At 38.5% G+C, this 15,971-nt stretch overlaps 1 protein-coding gene across 2 annotated transcripts in view; it reads left to right on the top strand.

Annotated features, from left to right (window-relative positions):
* SRGAP3 (SLIT-ROBO Rho GTPase activating protein 3) overlaps positions 1-15,971 on the top strand; it is a 266,985-nt gene that overhangs the window by 209,337 nt on the left and 41,677 nt on the right. The window contains exons 11-13 of one of the 2 annotated variants that reach the window (XM_070738287.1): positions 5,836-5,863; positions 13,638-13,668; positions 14,246-14,306. In XM_070738287.1, coding sequence (XP_070594388.1) covers positions 5,836-5,863; positions 13,638-13,668; positions 14,246-14,306 — 120 coding nt within the window. Of the gene's footprint in view, positions 1-5,835; positions 5,864-11,119; positions 11,223-13,637; positions 13,669-14,245; positions 14,307-15,971 lie in introns of both variants that reach the window. The other variant, XM_070738288.1, reaches the window with a different exon arrangement.

Genomic DNA, 15,971 nt, shown 5'->3' with positions numbered 1-15,971 from the left:
TGCTTCCCACATTGACTTTGCTTGTCTGAAATCAACTGGGAAGGTTGCAGATCATGATCTTATAATCTTAAGGTACTGTAAGTGTCATAAATGTGAGCTAGTTGCCTAGCTCTCAATTTGTGACCACAGAACCTTGGGGAAAGTGCAAGGGTCACTACTTTGAGGAAGGGTCAAGTTGTGTTTTCCAAACACATTGTTTAAACCTTTGTTAAATGAACAATCATAAGTTGAGCACCATATATGAACTCCCATCATCATCTCCAATATAAATTTAATAATGATACTTTAATTATCTTAATATTACATTATATTCCAAGAATAATATCACATTGTGTAGCCTGCTTATAAGTTCCAAAATCTATTTAGGAGAGAAGTTTCAGACTGATTTTAGCAAGGATGGAATCTGTGCCAGAGCTATGTTTAGAGCGCTGGTGTATTACTATACACACATACATAATATCCTTCTATAGCAAGCAGGTCCGTAGTTACTGATGAACTGTATCCAGGAGTATTCTGTTCCCCAGTGTTGAGTCTTGTATAGAACAAACCTGAACTCAGCATTTTAGTAAGCATTTCAAAGATGAGATGGATGACTTCTTATTAAATTGCAGTTGACACAGTATTTTAGAAGACAGAAAAGATTTCAGAATGTTGCTGATAGATTAAAAAATAGAAGAAAAAGGAATACAAAATGAAATCTAATAGAGATTCACAACAATTCTTCATCAAGGACCAGAGATTAAATATAATCGAAAACGTCCCAAGATATTTCACCAGAAGAGCCCTTCACTCGAAACAGAATACCTTACCAAAACAGACTAACTATCCTAGGTCTTGAAAGCTTAGAATTCCAGCGCCTAAAACACGATTTAAGTATTGCCCACAAGATCATATGCTGCAATGTCCTTCCGGTCAATGACTACTTCACCTTCAACCGCAACAACACAAGAGCATGCAACAGATTCAAACTTAATATTAACCGCTCCAAACTTGACTGTAATAAATATGACTTTAACAATCGAGTCGTCGACGCATGGAACTCATTACCGGACCCTATAGTGTCTACTCCCAACCCCCAACATTTCTCCCTTAGACTCTCCACGATTGACCTCTCCAGGTTCCTAGGAGGCCAGTAAGGGGCGTACATAAGTGCACTGATGTGCCTAACGTCCCCTGTCCAATTACCTTTCCTTTTCTCATATATCCTATATATTCTCTCCCTCTCATCCACTCCTCTTCTTTTTTACTTACTATCCCTATATATACTACTTAATGTCTATTTCATTTCATATGGATTGTATATTGGACAAAGAATAAATAAATAAATAAAAATAAATAAAGGTATAAGAAGGAAGGTCGTTTGTTTGGCAATAACAAGCCTGAAAAGTAACATAAAAGTTACAGCGACTTTCTAGCTGAATTTAAATTAGGACTGGCATGGAGTTTTAATATTAGTTTAGAACTAATATAGAGCAATTGTTTCAGATCAAGATTAAGGCACAATAATTTCACTTTGTTCATTGGTTGGAAATACATTCAGTTACTTGTATGCTTCTGGTCACCATGCTTTAAGAAAGATTAATTTTAAATTAGTTTATGCAGCCAAAACAATAGTAATCTGGAAATTCAATTTCTTGTGGCAACACAAGGACTCCAAACTGATGACTTATTTAACTCCGCCTTCCTGCTAAGCCTACATAGATACATCTAATATTGACTGAAGATCTTTTCAAAATATTTCTATGAAAATGGCTGCTTTCATGACAGGGCATGATTTATGTCTTGTACTAAGTTATCTAAAATGGGATTCATCAGACTTTTAAAAATCACTGTTAGGGACTATTTTTTATTTTAGAAATGCCCAACATGATTATTGTGATTTACAGCCATTACAAAAAAAAAAAGTATTTCCCAAATTTAGAACAGTTGTTGTTCTTCTAGTTTTAAAACTGGCTTCGTTCTAACATGTTATTTGTGTAAACAATTTTAATTAAGTATTGCTAATTTTAATCTAGCAGATATTTGACTCTTTCAATAGTCATATAATTCTATGTCTCAACTCATAATTAGAGCTTGATTGTTGTTACTTAGATTTTTTTCCTTAAGCTCAACTCCATCTCAAAGAATCAAGTATGGGCAACAATAGCAACTTGTTAATGCTTTAAATTCTGTCTTTGAAATTTCCAAAGTTGGTAATTTCCAAAAAGGTATAGCCTTAAGAGATCAAGGATTGCTATTTGCATATCCAGTTTAAGCCTGTGTTTAGTATCAGCAGTGGTGAGGATTTCATTAGATGTAATCAATCATGGTATATTGCTTTGGAATTCTAAAGTCAGTCATTTGACAAATGAAAGGCAGGACTACAATTAGTTTTATCTTGATCTATGTGGGTTGCTCCCATTGTTTAGATAAGATTGATAACCTGCTAAGATTACAATACTAGTTAATGCATGATGCAGCAATTCTTAAGAGCATGATGTGTCAACTAAAACTGCAAACATTCGTTTTTTCATATCCTCATGAATCAAGATCTGCATACTAATCCAATATTTAATTGATTGTGCACTCTTCCTGAATTCGTTTTTCTTTACTTTTTCCCCTCATCACTAACAGTTTAATGGGTTTCTAAAAACACATATTTGCATTCCTTGAAATTTATTCCTGTACTAAAAAGCATCCAAAGTTTTGCCCATTTCTCTTTAAGCTAACTGTAAGCTCTGATTTTCAGTTCCAGCTCATGCAGCTTTAGTTCTACATGGCCATGAAAGCTTGCTACCTATTTCTAAATCCTCTGTCTTTTTCTTTATAAAGTACTTTGATGTAATTCTGGATTTGACTACTTCTTTCTGAAGTCACTGCACTTGATGGGTATTTCAGGCCATTGCTTTCTTGAGAAGTTTGCATTAATTGAAAGATGGAGATAAAGATAAAAATAAAAAATAAGTATTTTTGAGTTAAGTTTAAATAGGAATTAGATTGTGGTATACATTATATTTCAATAGACTTTTATATATATATGTTTTTTAATTTATTGGTTATATACATTAAAAACAGGGTACAGAAAAATAAAGGGAATATATATAATGTACATTCTAGCAATTATAGTTTACTTATATAGCATGCGTGATTGAGGAAGGAGAGGGAAAGAAAGGGAAAGGGATTTAGAAAGAAGGGAAAGAAATACAAGAGGAGGACGAATAGCAAAATAGAGCAAGAAAAGAGTATTAAGAAGAGTGTGGGGGGCCAGCGTTGGAGCTGGGGCTTCTATGTTTTGTGGTTTAAGTATATAGGTGGTATAGATTTTGCTGAAGTTTTATCCATATGTATTTGATGTAGTTGCTAGTGCCATCATTTATCAGTGATTTATGAGTTTATTCATTCAGTTTCTTTGTAGTTCAAAATTTGTGTTGATATATGTTTTATAATAGTTCAATGCCATTCTTGACAAGTTTGAATTCTCTTTATTTACTATATTACAGAGATATATTGAGTTTTAACAATCATAAATAATCATAATAATCCCTAGCTATACATCTCCACCCTGTGTTCATTCCGTGAAGCAGTGGAAGTAATGTGCTGGTGTCTGGAGGCTGTTAGGGTCTGGATGGATATTAACATCCATCCAGCTTAGACTCAACCCTGACAAGATGGGGTAGCTGTGGGTTCTTCCTTCCAAGGACACTTCCATCTGTCTGTCCATTACTCTGGGGGAGGGGGAACTTTTGACCCCATCAGAGAGGATCCCCAACTTGGGCATCCTCCTCGATCCACAGCTGACTTTGGACTATCATCTTTCAGCTGTGGCGAGGGGGGCATTTGCCCAGGTTGTGGCCCTATTTGGACAGGGAGTCTCTAGTCACAGTCGCTCATGCCCTTATCACCTCAATATTTGACTACTGAAATGCTCTCTGGGGACTTTGAAGAGTGTTCAGAAACTTCAAATCGTGCAAAATGCAGCCGCACGAGCAGTCATGAGCCTTCCTAGGCAAGCTCATGACTGCATTGGTTGCTGATTGGTTTCTGGACACAATTCAAACTGTTAGGTCCCACAGAGTTGGCCTTCTCCAGGTCCCGTCAACCAGGCAATGTCACTTGGCGGGGCCAATGGATAGAGAGAGAGAGAGACAGAGAGAGAGACAGAGAGAGACAGAGAGAGACAGAGAGAGACAGAGAGAGAGAGAGAGAGAGAGAAATAGAGCAGTGTAGTAAGTGTAGTGTAGTTAAGATTAAGTGTGGTGCAATGTAATGATTAAGACTAGAAGTAATAACCCATGAAATACATACAACACATTTATGGCATACCCATATATAGCCCATCACCAATTAAGATCATTCTATGATATTTTACTCAAAATGATTAAAATTTAATGTCATGGTCTTTTTCTCCTCAAAATTAAGAGAGAGTTCTGGGGTCATTAGAGGACACTCTATTAAACCAAATAGGCTTGTATTCTGAAGGAAACATCCCAATGTGTTCTTAGGAAAATGTTATTTCCTGGCCAAATTACATATTATAGTAAATATGTAGCACAATGCAAGTTTGTCTTCTAATTTGGGGAGACAATTACAGCACACAGGGAAGGGAGGTCCCCAGTCCCCAATTCTAGCTTTCAGAAAAATAACTCATTTGCACAGTTTGAAGCAACAGAAGAATGTTTCTATTAGCAACATTTTTCTTTGATTGGTAACCATGGAGGCCTCTGTGACATTTAAATGGTAAATGTCTCTTTGCATTGCAATTCTTCGGGGGGGGACGGGGACCCCCAACCACCCAACAACAATAAACCACCTGATTTTTAGACATTATTTTAAAATAAATAAATAAACAGAAGGCTAAAGAGTTTGCCATGTAGTTAGCATAGCACAAAGAAAGAAATCTGGGGGGGGGGGGAATTACATGTAACACCACATCAACTGTTGGGAAGGGAATTAAATTTCAAACTCTTCTATGTGGATGATAATGATGGGAGTCCTCTTCTTTCTGAAAGACACTACAATAGTATATAAGAAGAATAAAAAATAGTTGAATAGACCATTAACAATTTAAACAAGGCAGTGAAAATACAAACATTAAAATTCCATTGTTTTTTTTTTTAAAGACCTTCAAAAATCTGATCTAGATACAATTTTTATCCTGCAAAATGCTGATTGAAATGTCTTTTCAAATTCTATGGGCTCCTGCAGGATTGTTGTTGTTGTTTTGTTTGTTTCCCCTCCCCCTCAAACTTTAAAATTTGTGGCCTTCCTATGCTGGTAGGGGAATTCTGGGAGTTGAAGTCCACACATCTTAAACTTGCCAAGTTTCAAATACACTGAGCTTTAGGATTATACTGATTTCTCTCCCCTCCGCCATAAAAGTACTCCTATATACAGTGGTACCTCTACCTACAAACTCCTCTACTTACGAACTTTTCTAGATAAGAACCGGGTGTTCAAGATTTTTTTGCCTCTTCTCAAGAACCATTTTCCACTTACAAACCCAAGCCTCTGAAACTGTAACCGGAAGAGGCAGGGAGAAGCCTCCATGGGACCTCTCTAGGAATTTCCTAGGAGGAAACAGGAAACAGGGCCGGAAAAGGCAGGGAGAAGCCTCCGTTGGGCCTCTGCAGGAATCTCCTGGGAGGAAACAGGGCCTCCACCCTCCCTGTGGTTTCCCCAATCGCACACATTATTTGCTTTTACATTGATTCCTATGGGAAAAATTGCTTTGTCTTACAAACTTTTCTACTTAAGAACCTGGTCAGGGAATGAATTAAGTTCGTAAGTAGAGGTATCACTGTGTAAATAAATAGTAAGGCTGCAATTAACATTCGGTTTCTTTCCTTCCTTCCCCAGGTGAAAGAGCTGAATGTGGAACAACTAGGTATGTGGAACTCTGGTTTTTTAAATTTTATTCTGGTGATTGGTTACTACTCCTTCTACAACAGGGCTGTCCAACTTGCAGCCCGCAAGTCAGATGTGTCATGCACTGGCCACACCCATGTCCGGTTTAGCAAAGAGAAAAAAAAAGTTGTGATACGTCACGTGATGCTGCCATGACAACACGAGTTTGACACCTCTGCTCTATAAGGAGGACTGAACTATTTGAAATCCATCTGCTTCAAATTTATAAAAATCTTACAAGCATGAGCCCCAGCTAGTAGGGAGAAAATGGCAACTCTCTCCCTGTATGAGTGGCTTACATCTGGCTGCATTACTCAAATAGTTTCATTTCAAGGAAAAAGTATCTTGTATTTGCTGCAGTGGCAATTTCCAGCTGACTGGCTTTGAAATCGCATAAGGCTCTGTCAGCAGAGAATACTGCAGAGACTTCTTGGATGTATCAGCATTTATTCAGTTACTTGTAATAGTGACCAGCATATTGGCATACTGGGATTCTTTCCTTTGCTAGTCCTTGGAGAGGGGCAGGATATAAATCCAATTAATAATAATAATAATAATAATAATAATAATAATAATAATAATATGCTTAGGGACGAATTCATAAAGCTGCCTGCAGTCACAGTGAGTGAGAGGGAAGGCTGTGTAAATTATATTTAATAATACAATTTAAAAATAAATTTAAAACCCCAGTACCTACCTTGCTAATGTTTATGTCTATACCAATACCTACTGCCTTGTAGATGCTTGACAAACAAACAAACAAATATGGGATCAATTTCCAGATCATGATAAATAGTAAATATACCACTCCTCTAGAATAAAGAGGGTGAAAAATCGGCATTAGGAATAAGTATAAATTTTGAATTCTCATAAAAAAGGAGAGCAAGTGGGTGGTGGGATAAAGAAGAAATGTAGGGGAGTGGGGAGAAACACCATTGACAAAAGACGTTGACAAAAATGAGCTTCTCTCAGAAATTGGTAGGAGAGCAACTTATGATTCCCTTAAGTAGTGAAAGGTAATTTAGAAGCAGTTGGCTGTAGTGATTTTAAAAAAGTTATGGAAAAAAATTGAATGGGTCTCATAGAAGGTAAGCCACCCACAGATGATTTATGCATTCACGGCTGCATAGTAATAGCTACTGCTAAATTGATTAGCTCACATTCTCATGCAAATGCACTAATAATGGGAAATCATTATCTCAAATGATCATTTATATTTTCAGCTAAAGATTTCCAAATTTCGTTGATCTACATAATATGTGAGCATAAAGAAGTAACCATTCAAGTACAGAAAAGCTGTTTGGCTAGACCTAGCAGGTGGACTAATTCTAAAATTTCTCACAGAAAGAGAGGATAATAGTTGCCAAATGTATGGTAGAAGAAGGTACAAGGAAATACGTACAGACTCTTAAGTTTATAATGAATACAAGATATTTAATTTCCTGTATGCGGAAAACATAAATGATACCCTCCAAGTAGCTCAGGTTTTTTCATTGAAATATGGGAGAATTCAAATTTACCTAGCTCGTTTTGCCTAAACTGGAACTCTTATTGTCGAAAAAGGCCAAATAATTCCAGCTAGTTTCTTGAGTCAACCAGCTGCATGAAGATACTGAGGAATAGGGCAAAAAAAAACAACCCCAAGCCAGAATTTATTTGGTGTTTTCTTGGGAGCCTTGAGTGCTATATTCTTTAAAGGAGGTATAAAATCAGCATGGAGAAGAAATAATAATTTCTGACTCACAGATTGGATCCAAAGAGAGATTTATCTGAACACACTGAAATTTAGGTGCAATATGATTTCTTCCCAAAGAAATTGAGTATGCTCTAGGGCTCCCTAGTACTCTCTTATATAAAAAATGCTATAAGAAAAGTTTTAAAATCTTGCTCATTTTCTTAGTTTCTTTTTAAACAATTTTTAAGCTATAAAAGTTCACTCCTGTTCCAAGATTTCAGGATAGTAAGATCATTTTCTTTATTGCTGTTTGTCATGCTTCCCTTTCTCTTAATATGCACAGCACATGCCTTGAAGGGCTGTTTAAAGCTGGTCATTTTTTGAGCATATAGACTAATTCAAAGGTCTGTATCAGGTGTGAGTTCTAATGTACCTCACTGCTGGTTCATTTCCTACCATGCTGTATGGGTGCGCCCATTCACTTTGCATGCTCACGCATGCACACTGGCAAAAAATCTCCCCCAAATATTTTTTAAAGGTGAAAACGAGATGGTGACCATGTGCACTGTGCCTGAAACTCGGCTTCTGCACATGTGCAGAAGAAAAAAATCTCAAAATTTAAAAAAAACCAAAGCCAAAAACAAGACGGTGACTGCATGTACAGTGCCAGAAACATAGCTTCTGTGCATGTGCACAAGAAAAAAACCCACAGAAACACCCCCCCCCCAAATCTTTTAAAATATTCAATTATTTTTTATAAAAAAGATGGTGACGCCCACAGACCAGGATTGATTGAACCGGTTCCATGATGTCATGTATGTATGCTATCTCCAAAGGAAGGAGATACAAGCAAATGGCTCCAGGACTCCCAAATAAACTCAGTTCTTCCTTTTAGCTCAGTTTGCAATCATGAAGAAAAAGAAAAAAACCAATAGATTGTGAGGTCTCTGACACCCAATGCAGTAAAATAATAATGATAATAATAATAATAATAATAATAATAATAATAATAATAATAATAATGGCCAGTTCTTGGAGAAGATTGAAGGCAAAGTGGATAAAGAAAAGACCTGGTCCTGGCTTACAAGTGGAACACTCAAAAAGGAGACAGAGGGACTAATACTGGCGGCACAAGAACAGGCCATTAGAACAAATGCTGTCAAAGCCAGAATTGAAAAATCAACAGACGATCCAAAGTGCAGACTCTGTAAAGAAACAGATGAAACAATCGATCTCATACTCAGCTGCTGCAAAAAGATCACACAGACTGACTACAAGCATAGAAATGATGCTGTGGCACAGATGATCCACTGGAACTTGTGCCAGAACTGCCATTTACCAGTAGCAAAGAACTGGTGGGATCATAAGCCCAAAAAAGTGGTCGAAAATGAACAAGCAAAACTACTGTGGGACTTCTGACTTCAGACTGACCGAATTCTGAAGCATAACACCCCAGACATCCTGATTGTGGAGAAAAAGAAAGTATGGATCATCGACATCGCAATCCCAGGGGACAACAGAATTGAGGAGAAGCAGCTAGAGAAATTAGTCAAATACTAAGATCTAAAAATCGAGCTGCAACGACTCTGGCATAAGCCAATGAAAATGATCCCAGTGGTACTTGGCACGCTGGGCGCAGTGCCAAAGGATCTCAGCAGACATTTGAATACCATCGGAATTGACAAAATCTCCATCTGTCAATTGGAAAAGGCCGCTTTACTGGGATCGGCAAACATAATTTGCCGCTACATCACACAGTCCTAGGTGCTTAGGAAGTGCCCGATTGGTGATGAAATACGAAATCCAGCATAGTGATGTCGTTTGCTGTGTTGTATTATTATTATTATTTAGATTTGTATGCCGCCCCTCTCCGTAGACTCAGGGCGGAATCAGAAAGAATTTTAAAAAATAACAATAAAACATTGTTTAATGCACTAAGCAAGATAAGCAAAAAAAAAGGGTGGTGGTGGTCTTAATAATGGTAGAATAGATAGCATTTAGAAACCAGCTTCCTTCAACTGTGATATTCTTTGCAGGAGAGGCGGAGTAAAGACACGGACCCAAGAGCTGGATTTAAAACTGGGTCATTTTTATTAAAATAAATTTGCATAATTTATTTTAAATAAATTAGCATAATTAGCATAATTAACTATAATCCTAACAAGGACCCGCAGGGTCAAACAATTGCTTCCGGGGCAGAAAATGACGTAGAATAAATTTCCGGGGCAACTTATGGGCATAGCTCCATGCTAATCCAAGTGAGTGACCACTCCCTCACCTGAGACCTTGTCATGCACTTGCATGTGGAAGGTCCTGCCGGCTAACCCCTACCAGGGGAATTAAATGGGCGGGACCCAAAGACAGGTTCCCCCCAACTGCTCAGGTCGCCAAAACCACAACCTTTTGGAGAGAACCTGTCAATCATCCCCAAAGATGCCCAACGGAGAACACGCAGTTGCTAAACCACCACCCAGTTTTCCGCCCCTAACCTGCCTACCCAAATGACCAAAGGTAAGCCAATTAACCTAAAACAGGTGCAAGCACCCCCTAACCACTTATCCGTCTCCACAGTGTGGAATAGGCGAAAAAACGGTCCCTGCTAAATGCCAGGACCGCAAAAAATTCCTATTCGGCCCCATAGGGCGACCCCAGTGGCACACTGCAAGATAGGGAGGGCGGGTGGGTGTCTGCTGAGACGACGTCCAGGCGAAAAGGCCAACTCTGTGCCTGCCAGCCCTTTTATAGGGCTGGCAGGCTCCGCCCGGACACGTCACCGATCAGACCACTCTGGTCTGATCTTCGGCCGAGATCTCGCAAAAACTCGCGAGATCTCGGTCGATCACTTAAAATGGCGGCTGCTGATCTCCGTGTCCCCCGGGCCTCCTGCAAAATGCGCCGGGGGATGAAGACCACCGGCGGTATTTTCTAAATCTACGAGAATTCAGGATTATGAAGTGCTTGGTCAGTTCAAATTATGCAAAAAGAGTCATTTTAATTGTATGCTCATAGATTTTATTTTTTTTTTAATTTGAGGAGGCAATTCTAAGAAACCTTTTTAATTCATCAGAATGCAGGCGCTTTGTTTGCAATGGATAATAATGGATTGAGAAAAGATGAAGCTGTTTAAAAAATTTCAAAGGTCAGGATCGTGGTGTTTTAAGAGCTTAGAATCTTTTCAGGGAAATGAAGATTTACCTTTACTTCCCATCTTATCTTAAATATCGTTTTGTCCCGCTTAAAATGAATTACATTGTAAATATAAGTACAACTAATAAATAAACAAATTAAATAAATAGAAGTTTCCTAATAGCAATATGTAAGCAATTTCCCAACCCTCTTCCGCCAAAGTAAGGAAGTAGGGCCTTGTGTTCTTAAGATTCAGGGGAGCTCTTCATGTCTTCGGTATTTAAATGACATACTTTTGAAAAAGATATCAAGGTTCATGGAAGCAATGGCTTCACTTTCACAGAGGCTTCCCTGGGTCTCTGCAGTCTTGGCGCTCTTTCCCTGCCATTGTATTCGCACTGATGTTTTATGATTTCTTTTGTTCCATTTTCCCAGGCCCCCCTGCCTGCCCCCTAAACCACAGAAAATGAGGAGACCTAGGCCTCTCTCAGTCTATAATCATAAACTCTTTAACGGCAATATGGAAACATTCATTAAGGTATTGGCTGTTTAACAGTAAGAGTCTGTGAACACTGTGGATGTAATGGTAGCATTTTCCTCTTCTAACCACTGACCTGTTTCCTTTCCTTGGACCTGGCCTTTCCCATGCACTGCACATCACACCATGAAAATGGTTGGTATGTGTTCTGTCGGGCTCTCTGGTAGACTCCTCCCAAAAATTCACAGGTACAAATTTCAGACACACACACGGTTGAAAATTCAAAACAATGTTCTTTATAATGAAAAGTCACGTAAACTAAGCCCTCTTTTGGTATAGTAAAGAGCACTCATCTCCAAACAAACTGGTAATTTGTACAAGTCCCTTATCAGTTCTGTGATACTTAGATTGCAGCTGTGAGGCAATTCAAAGTCCTTCTTCTTTCACAAAGTGAAACACACTTTGCTCTGGTTTAGTTTCAAAGCGGGGAAAAATCAGCACACAAAAGGTCAAAGTCAGCAAAGCAGGCATGAAGCACAATGATCAGATAATCCTCCACAATGGCCAAACCCACAGGCTGCTATTTATAGCAGCCTCACTAATTACCACAGCCCCACCCAACCACAGGTGGCCTCATTTTCTTTGATAATAATCTCTCAGTTGTTGTTGCCTATGCATCCCTCTCTGCATGCGTGGCTGTATCATTAACTCTTGTTCTGAATCCAAGGAGGAGCTAGATAATTGATCTCCTTCTGAGCTGTCTGCCACACTCTCCTCCTCCCTGTCACTCATGTCTTCTTGGTCAGAGGAGCCTTCATCATCAGATTCCACCGGGGGCAAAACAGGCCTGCAGCATGTGGATGTCTCCCCCACATCCACAGTCCTTGGGGCAGGAGCTGGGCCAGAGCTAACCACAACAGTATGCTATCTCTTTCTCTCTCTCTGTCTGTCTCTCTCAGGGACAAAGCCTGCTGGTGCCACACTCGAACTAGCAAGGGACACCCTTTACTCTTGGAGTTCTGTACTTTTGTTTATGCAAAGGGAAGGGATGAGGTAATAAGAAAAAAAATTCTGGAACAAAATGTTAGGGTAGCATCCTTTGTTCCTGCCAGCAGGCTAGTTTGTAGCCTATCATATCTTGTTACTACAGGCTGAACTATCCTGGTTCTTTGAAGCTTGGGGTTTATACAGACATCCTGACATTTAAATGTAGCGTGATTTCCTCTCTTAGAAAAATATTTCCTGCAAATCAAAGTTAAAATACAAAAGTGACGCTTTTATGAATTCATGGGTGTTATTCAGTATTCACCAAATTTGTGTGTCTGCTCTTCATGTAGCTTATCTAGGCAAGTACTAAAGCAAATATAAAAATTAAACTACAACAGTAATTGATTAAGAAATAATATGCTAATTAAAACTTCCCAATAAAAAAATAGTATTAGATCATAAAATATAAACTCTCTACATTGTCTTCATCTGGCGCTAAGAAAGTGGTGCCACAGGAACCTTTGCTGAAATGGTCCTTCATCTAATTTTTATCTCATTTAGCAAGCTTGGAAAAATATAGTGAAATATAATGCTAGTGAGGATGTTTTTAATTTCCAGTACTTCAGAAATTAGAGATGAGAAGGATCCAAATACTCAAAGCACAATAACCAACCCCATTGGTCTCCATTGCTTTATTATTTTTTTGGATTTGCTAAAATTCAGTGATCCTGGACAATTCAGAAAGAGGCCCAATCTTACCCATTTACCTATAGCCATTAAGTTGAATAGAAAGACTCAAGGAAAATCAAGGGAGATCAATATTTGGTTAAACAAAGCAGAGGATTAAATACCATAATTCAGTCTTGCCACGGTGGCACGGCCTGTTTCCAACAGAAGTGCCACATTGGGAATACATCTTGGAGCTGCAAAATAATTTGGACAATCTGCAGCTTTTTCTTTAAAGAAATAAAATAGAATAATCTGCAGCCCATTTAATAAAAGAAGTGAAACCACAGCATTAAACACTTTTAATATTGAAATTAACATCAAAACCCAAAAGTAAAAACATTTTCACATGCAAGGAAATCAAGACAGCACAACATTTTAATAAATACCAAATATTAAAGCCACAAACTATGGCTATCGAACTGAGGTATTCCCCTGCATGCAAAAAACCAAAGAATTTTGGGTTTGGCCAAGAGAGTGATATAAATAAAATGAACTGGGTGATGGGAGTGTAGGAAGAGCTCCATGTGGGAAAAGGGAAAATAGCAAGAAGAGTCGGAGAGTCCATTGCCGAAGCAGAGTAAATTGCATACCAACCACTTCTATGGGTGTTGCACTGAGCCTGAACTACTGTAGTTCCTTCTAAGCTGCCATTGCATTTGAGCTTTCATAGCCTCTGGAAAATATGCTTACCCTAACTGTTCTTACTCTTGCTTAACCTTTTCTTTTCTCCCCTACTTTGCTGCTTTATTTGCTTATCAGAGGAAGAAGGAATGCTCGAACAAGAAATCAGGTACTGACGAGAGGCCCCCTATCTAGAAAAATACATGTGTTATTTATTGATGTGGTTCAAGGGACCTATTTAAGAGACCCCTTCTTTGAAGGAGAAAGGAGAATGAATACAAAAGCCAAAGTTCACCAGAGGATAACTTTCCCAAACACATTAATATGTATACGTAAATATACAAAGATCTACAGAGCTCTTTAAAATTGGTTTTGTGGAAAGACAAAAAAGCGTTGGAAGATTTAGTATGCTAAACGGAAAGCATTAGTGTAGCTTAGCCAAGGTCTGGTTTGGCTCATAACCTTGATCCAGATACCTCAATTTGATCATCAAGATTCAGCTTCTTGGGAATATCGCCAAATTAACTTTCTTACAGCGGGCAGTATAAAGGATGTGCAGATTACTGTTTGAAAGCTTATGTATTTTAATTTCTTGCTAACTCAGTGACTGAACTAACAGAGCTAATTTTTCAACCTGCAATTTTGCTTGAGTGTGCTTCATGAAACCACTGTTGTCATCAGATCAATATACCCAAATCAATATATTCATTTTTTTTTTTAAAAAAAAATGCTGTTTCTTTCCCAAGGATTCGGGACAGGCAATTCCACTTGTGGTTGAAAGTTGCATTCGTTATATCAATTTATATGGTAAGTAGAATTGTTCCCCTTCACATTGGCCCCAAGATTTTCTTTTAAGGTTTCCAGCACAAGGATTTGTTTTCACTAAAATACGAAATGATATGTCAGCTTATTTGACTAATTATATGAGACTCAGCTATTGTTATATTTAATTAATGAATGCTTTTCTTAACTAGAAAACAAAATACTTTCTGAATGACAAATAGTTGGATATGGAATTGTGCTCATAGACCAAATTATTTGCCTGGACACTTTTGACTGAAACTTAATGAACTGTTCCTTCTCCTTCCACTGCTGATTACTGGAAAAAAAATTTCTTTCTAGTATGAGCTAGGCAGTAGCAGGGTTTAGGTCAGTAATGATGAATCTTTTAGGCTTGGTGGGTCAAAAATTCAGAAAATGCCTAATTTCACTCTGCTGACATGTCACCTCCCCCTGCCTCTGCCAAAACCCCCAGAAACAATTCATAATGAAGAGTCACTTTGGATAGTGATATGGGTGACATATACATTTAATAAATAAATACTTGAATAATTGTAAATATGTTTCAATTTATCTTGTCTGAGGCAGTTCCAGAGGTCAGAAAATTTTGGCCAGTGCTGTTACGTGGCCTTGCTGGCCACATAAGAACAGGAAAGCATACCCCATTCTTTTGCTCTTTGGAGGCTCCGGAGGTTGTGTAAGAACAGAATGTGGTGCAGTCTCTTGGAGCTTCCCCCCAAAATCTTGGAAGAACATTCTTGCGCAATTTTCAGAGGCCTCAAAGGCTGCAGGAGAGCAAAGTCCTCTTGCACAGCTTCCTGGTGGTCTGGAGGCTAAACAGGTGTACACAAAATTCTCATGTAGCCTCTAAGTGTGTCACTGAAATATGTTATGTCACAGGTTCACCAATGCTTTAGGCTATATTGGGCTTACCTAAATTCTTGTCTTTTATGTACACTGAGAGCATATGCACCAAAGACAAATTCCTTGTGTGTTCGATCACACATTATTATTATTATTATTATTATTGTTGTTGTTGTTGTTGTTGTTGTTGTTATTATTATTATTATTATTATTATTATTATTATTATTATTTATTAGATTTATATGCCGCCCCTCTCCGCAGACTCGGGGCGGCTAACAGCAATGACAAAAACAATATACAGTAACAAATCTAATATTAAAGTTTAAAATAACAATTTTACATTAAAAAGCCTAAAAAACCCAATGTATAAAAGAGCATACACACAAACATATCATACATACAGCTATATAGGCAAGGGGGGGGATGTCTCAGTTCCCACATGCCTGACGACAGAGGTGGGTTTTAAGAAGTTTACGAAAGGCAAGGAGGGTGGGGGCAGTCCTGATCCCTGGGGAGAGCTGGTTCCAGAGGGCCGGGGCCACCATAGAGAAGGCTCTTCCCCTGGGTCCCGCCAGATGACATTGTTTAGTCAACGGGACCTGGAGAAGGCCAACTCTGTGGGAACTAACCGGCCGCTGGATTCATGCGGCAGAAGGCGGTCTCGCAGATATCCTGGTCTGGTGCCATGAAGGGCTTTATAGATCATAACCAACACTTTGAATTGTGACCGGAAACTGATCGGCAACCAATGTAGACTGCGTTGACCAATGAAGAATTCTACTCTATTCTACTCTACTCTACTCTATTCTTGTTTCCATTCAAGAGTT

Source organism: Erythrolamprus reginae, chromosome 2 (assembly GCF_031021105.1).
Source record: "Erythrolamprus reginae isolate rEryReg1 chromosome 2, rEryReg1.hap1, whole genome shotgun sequence".
Classification (NCBI taxonomy): Eukaryota; Metazoa; Chordata; class Lepidosauria; order Squamata; family Dipsadidae; genus Erythrolamprus; species Erythrolamprus reginae.
Note: the sequence above shows the minus strand (reverse complement) of the source record. Positions and strands in the feature narration are given on the sequence as shown.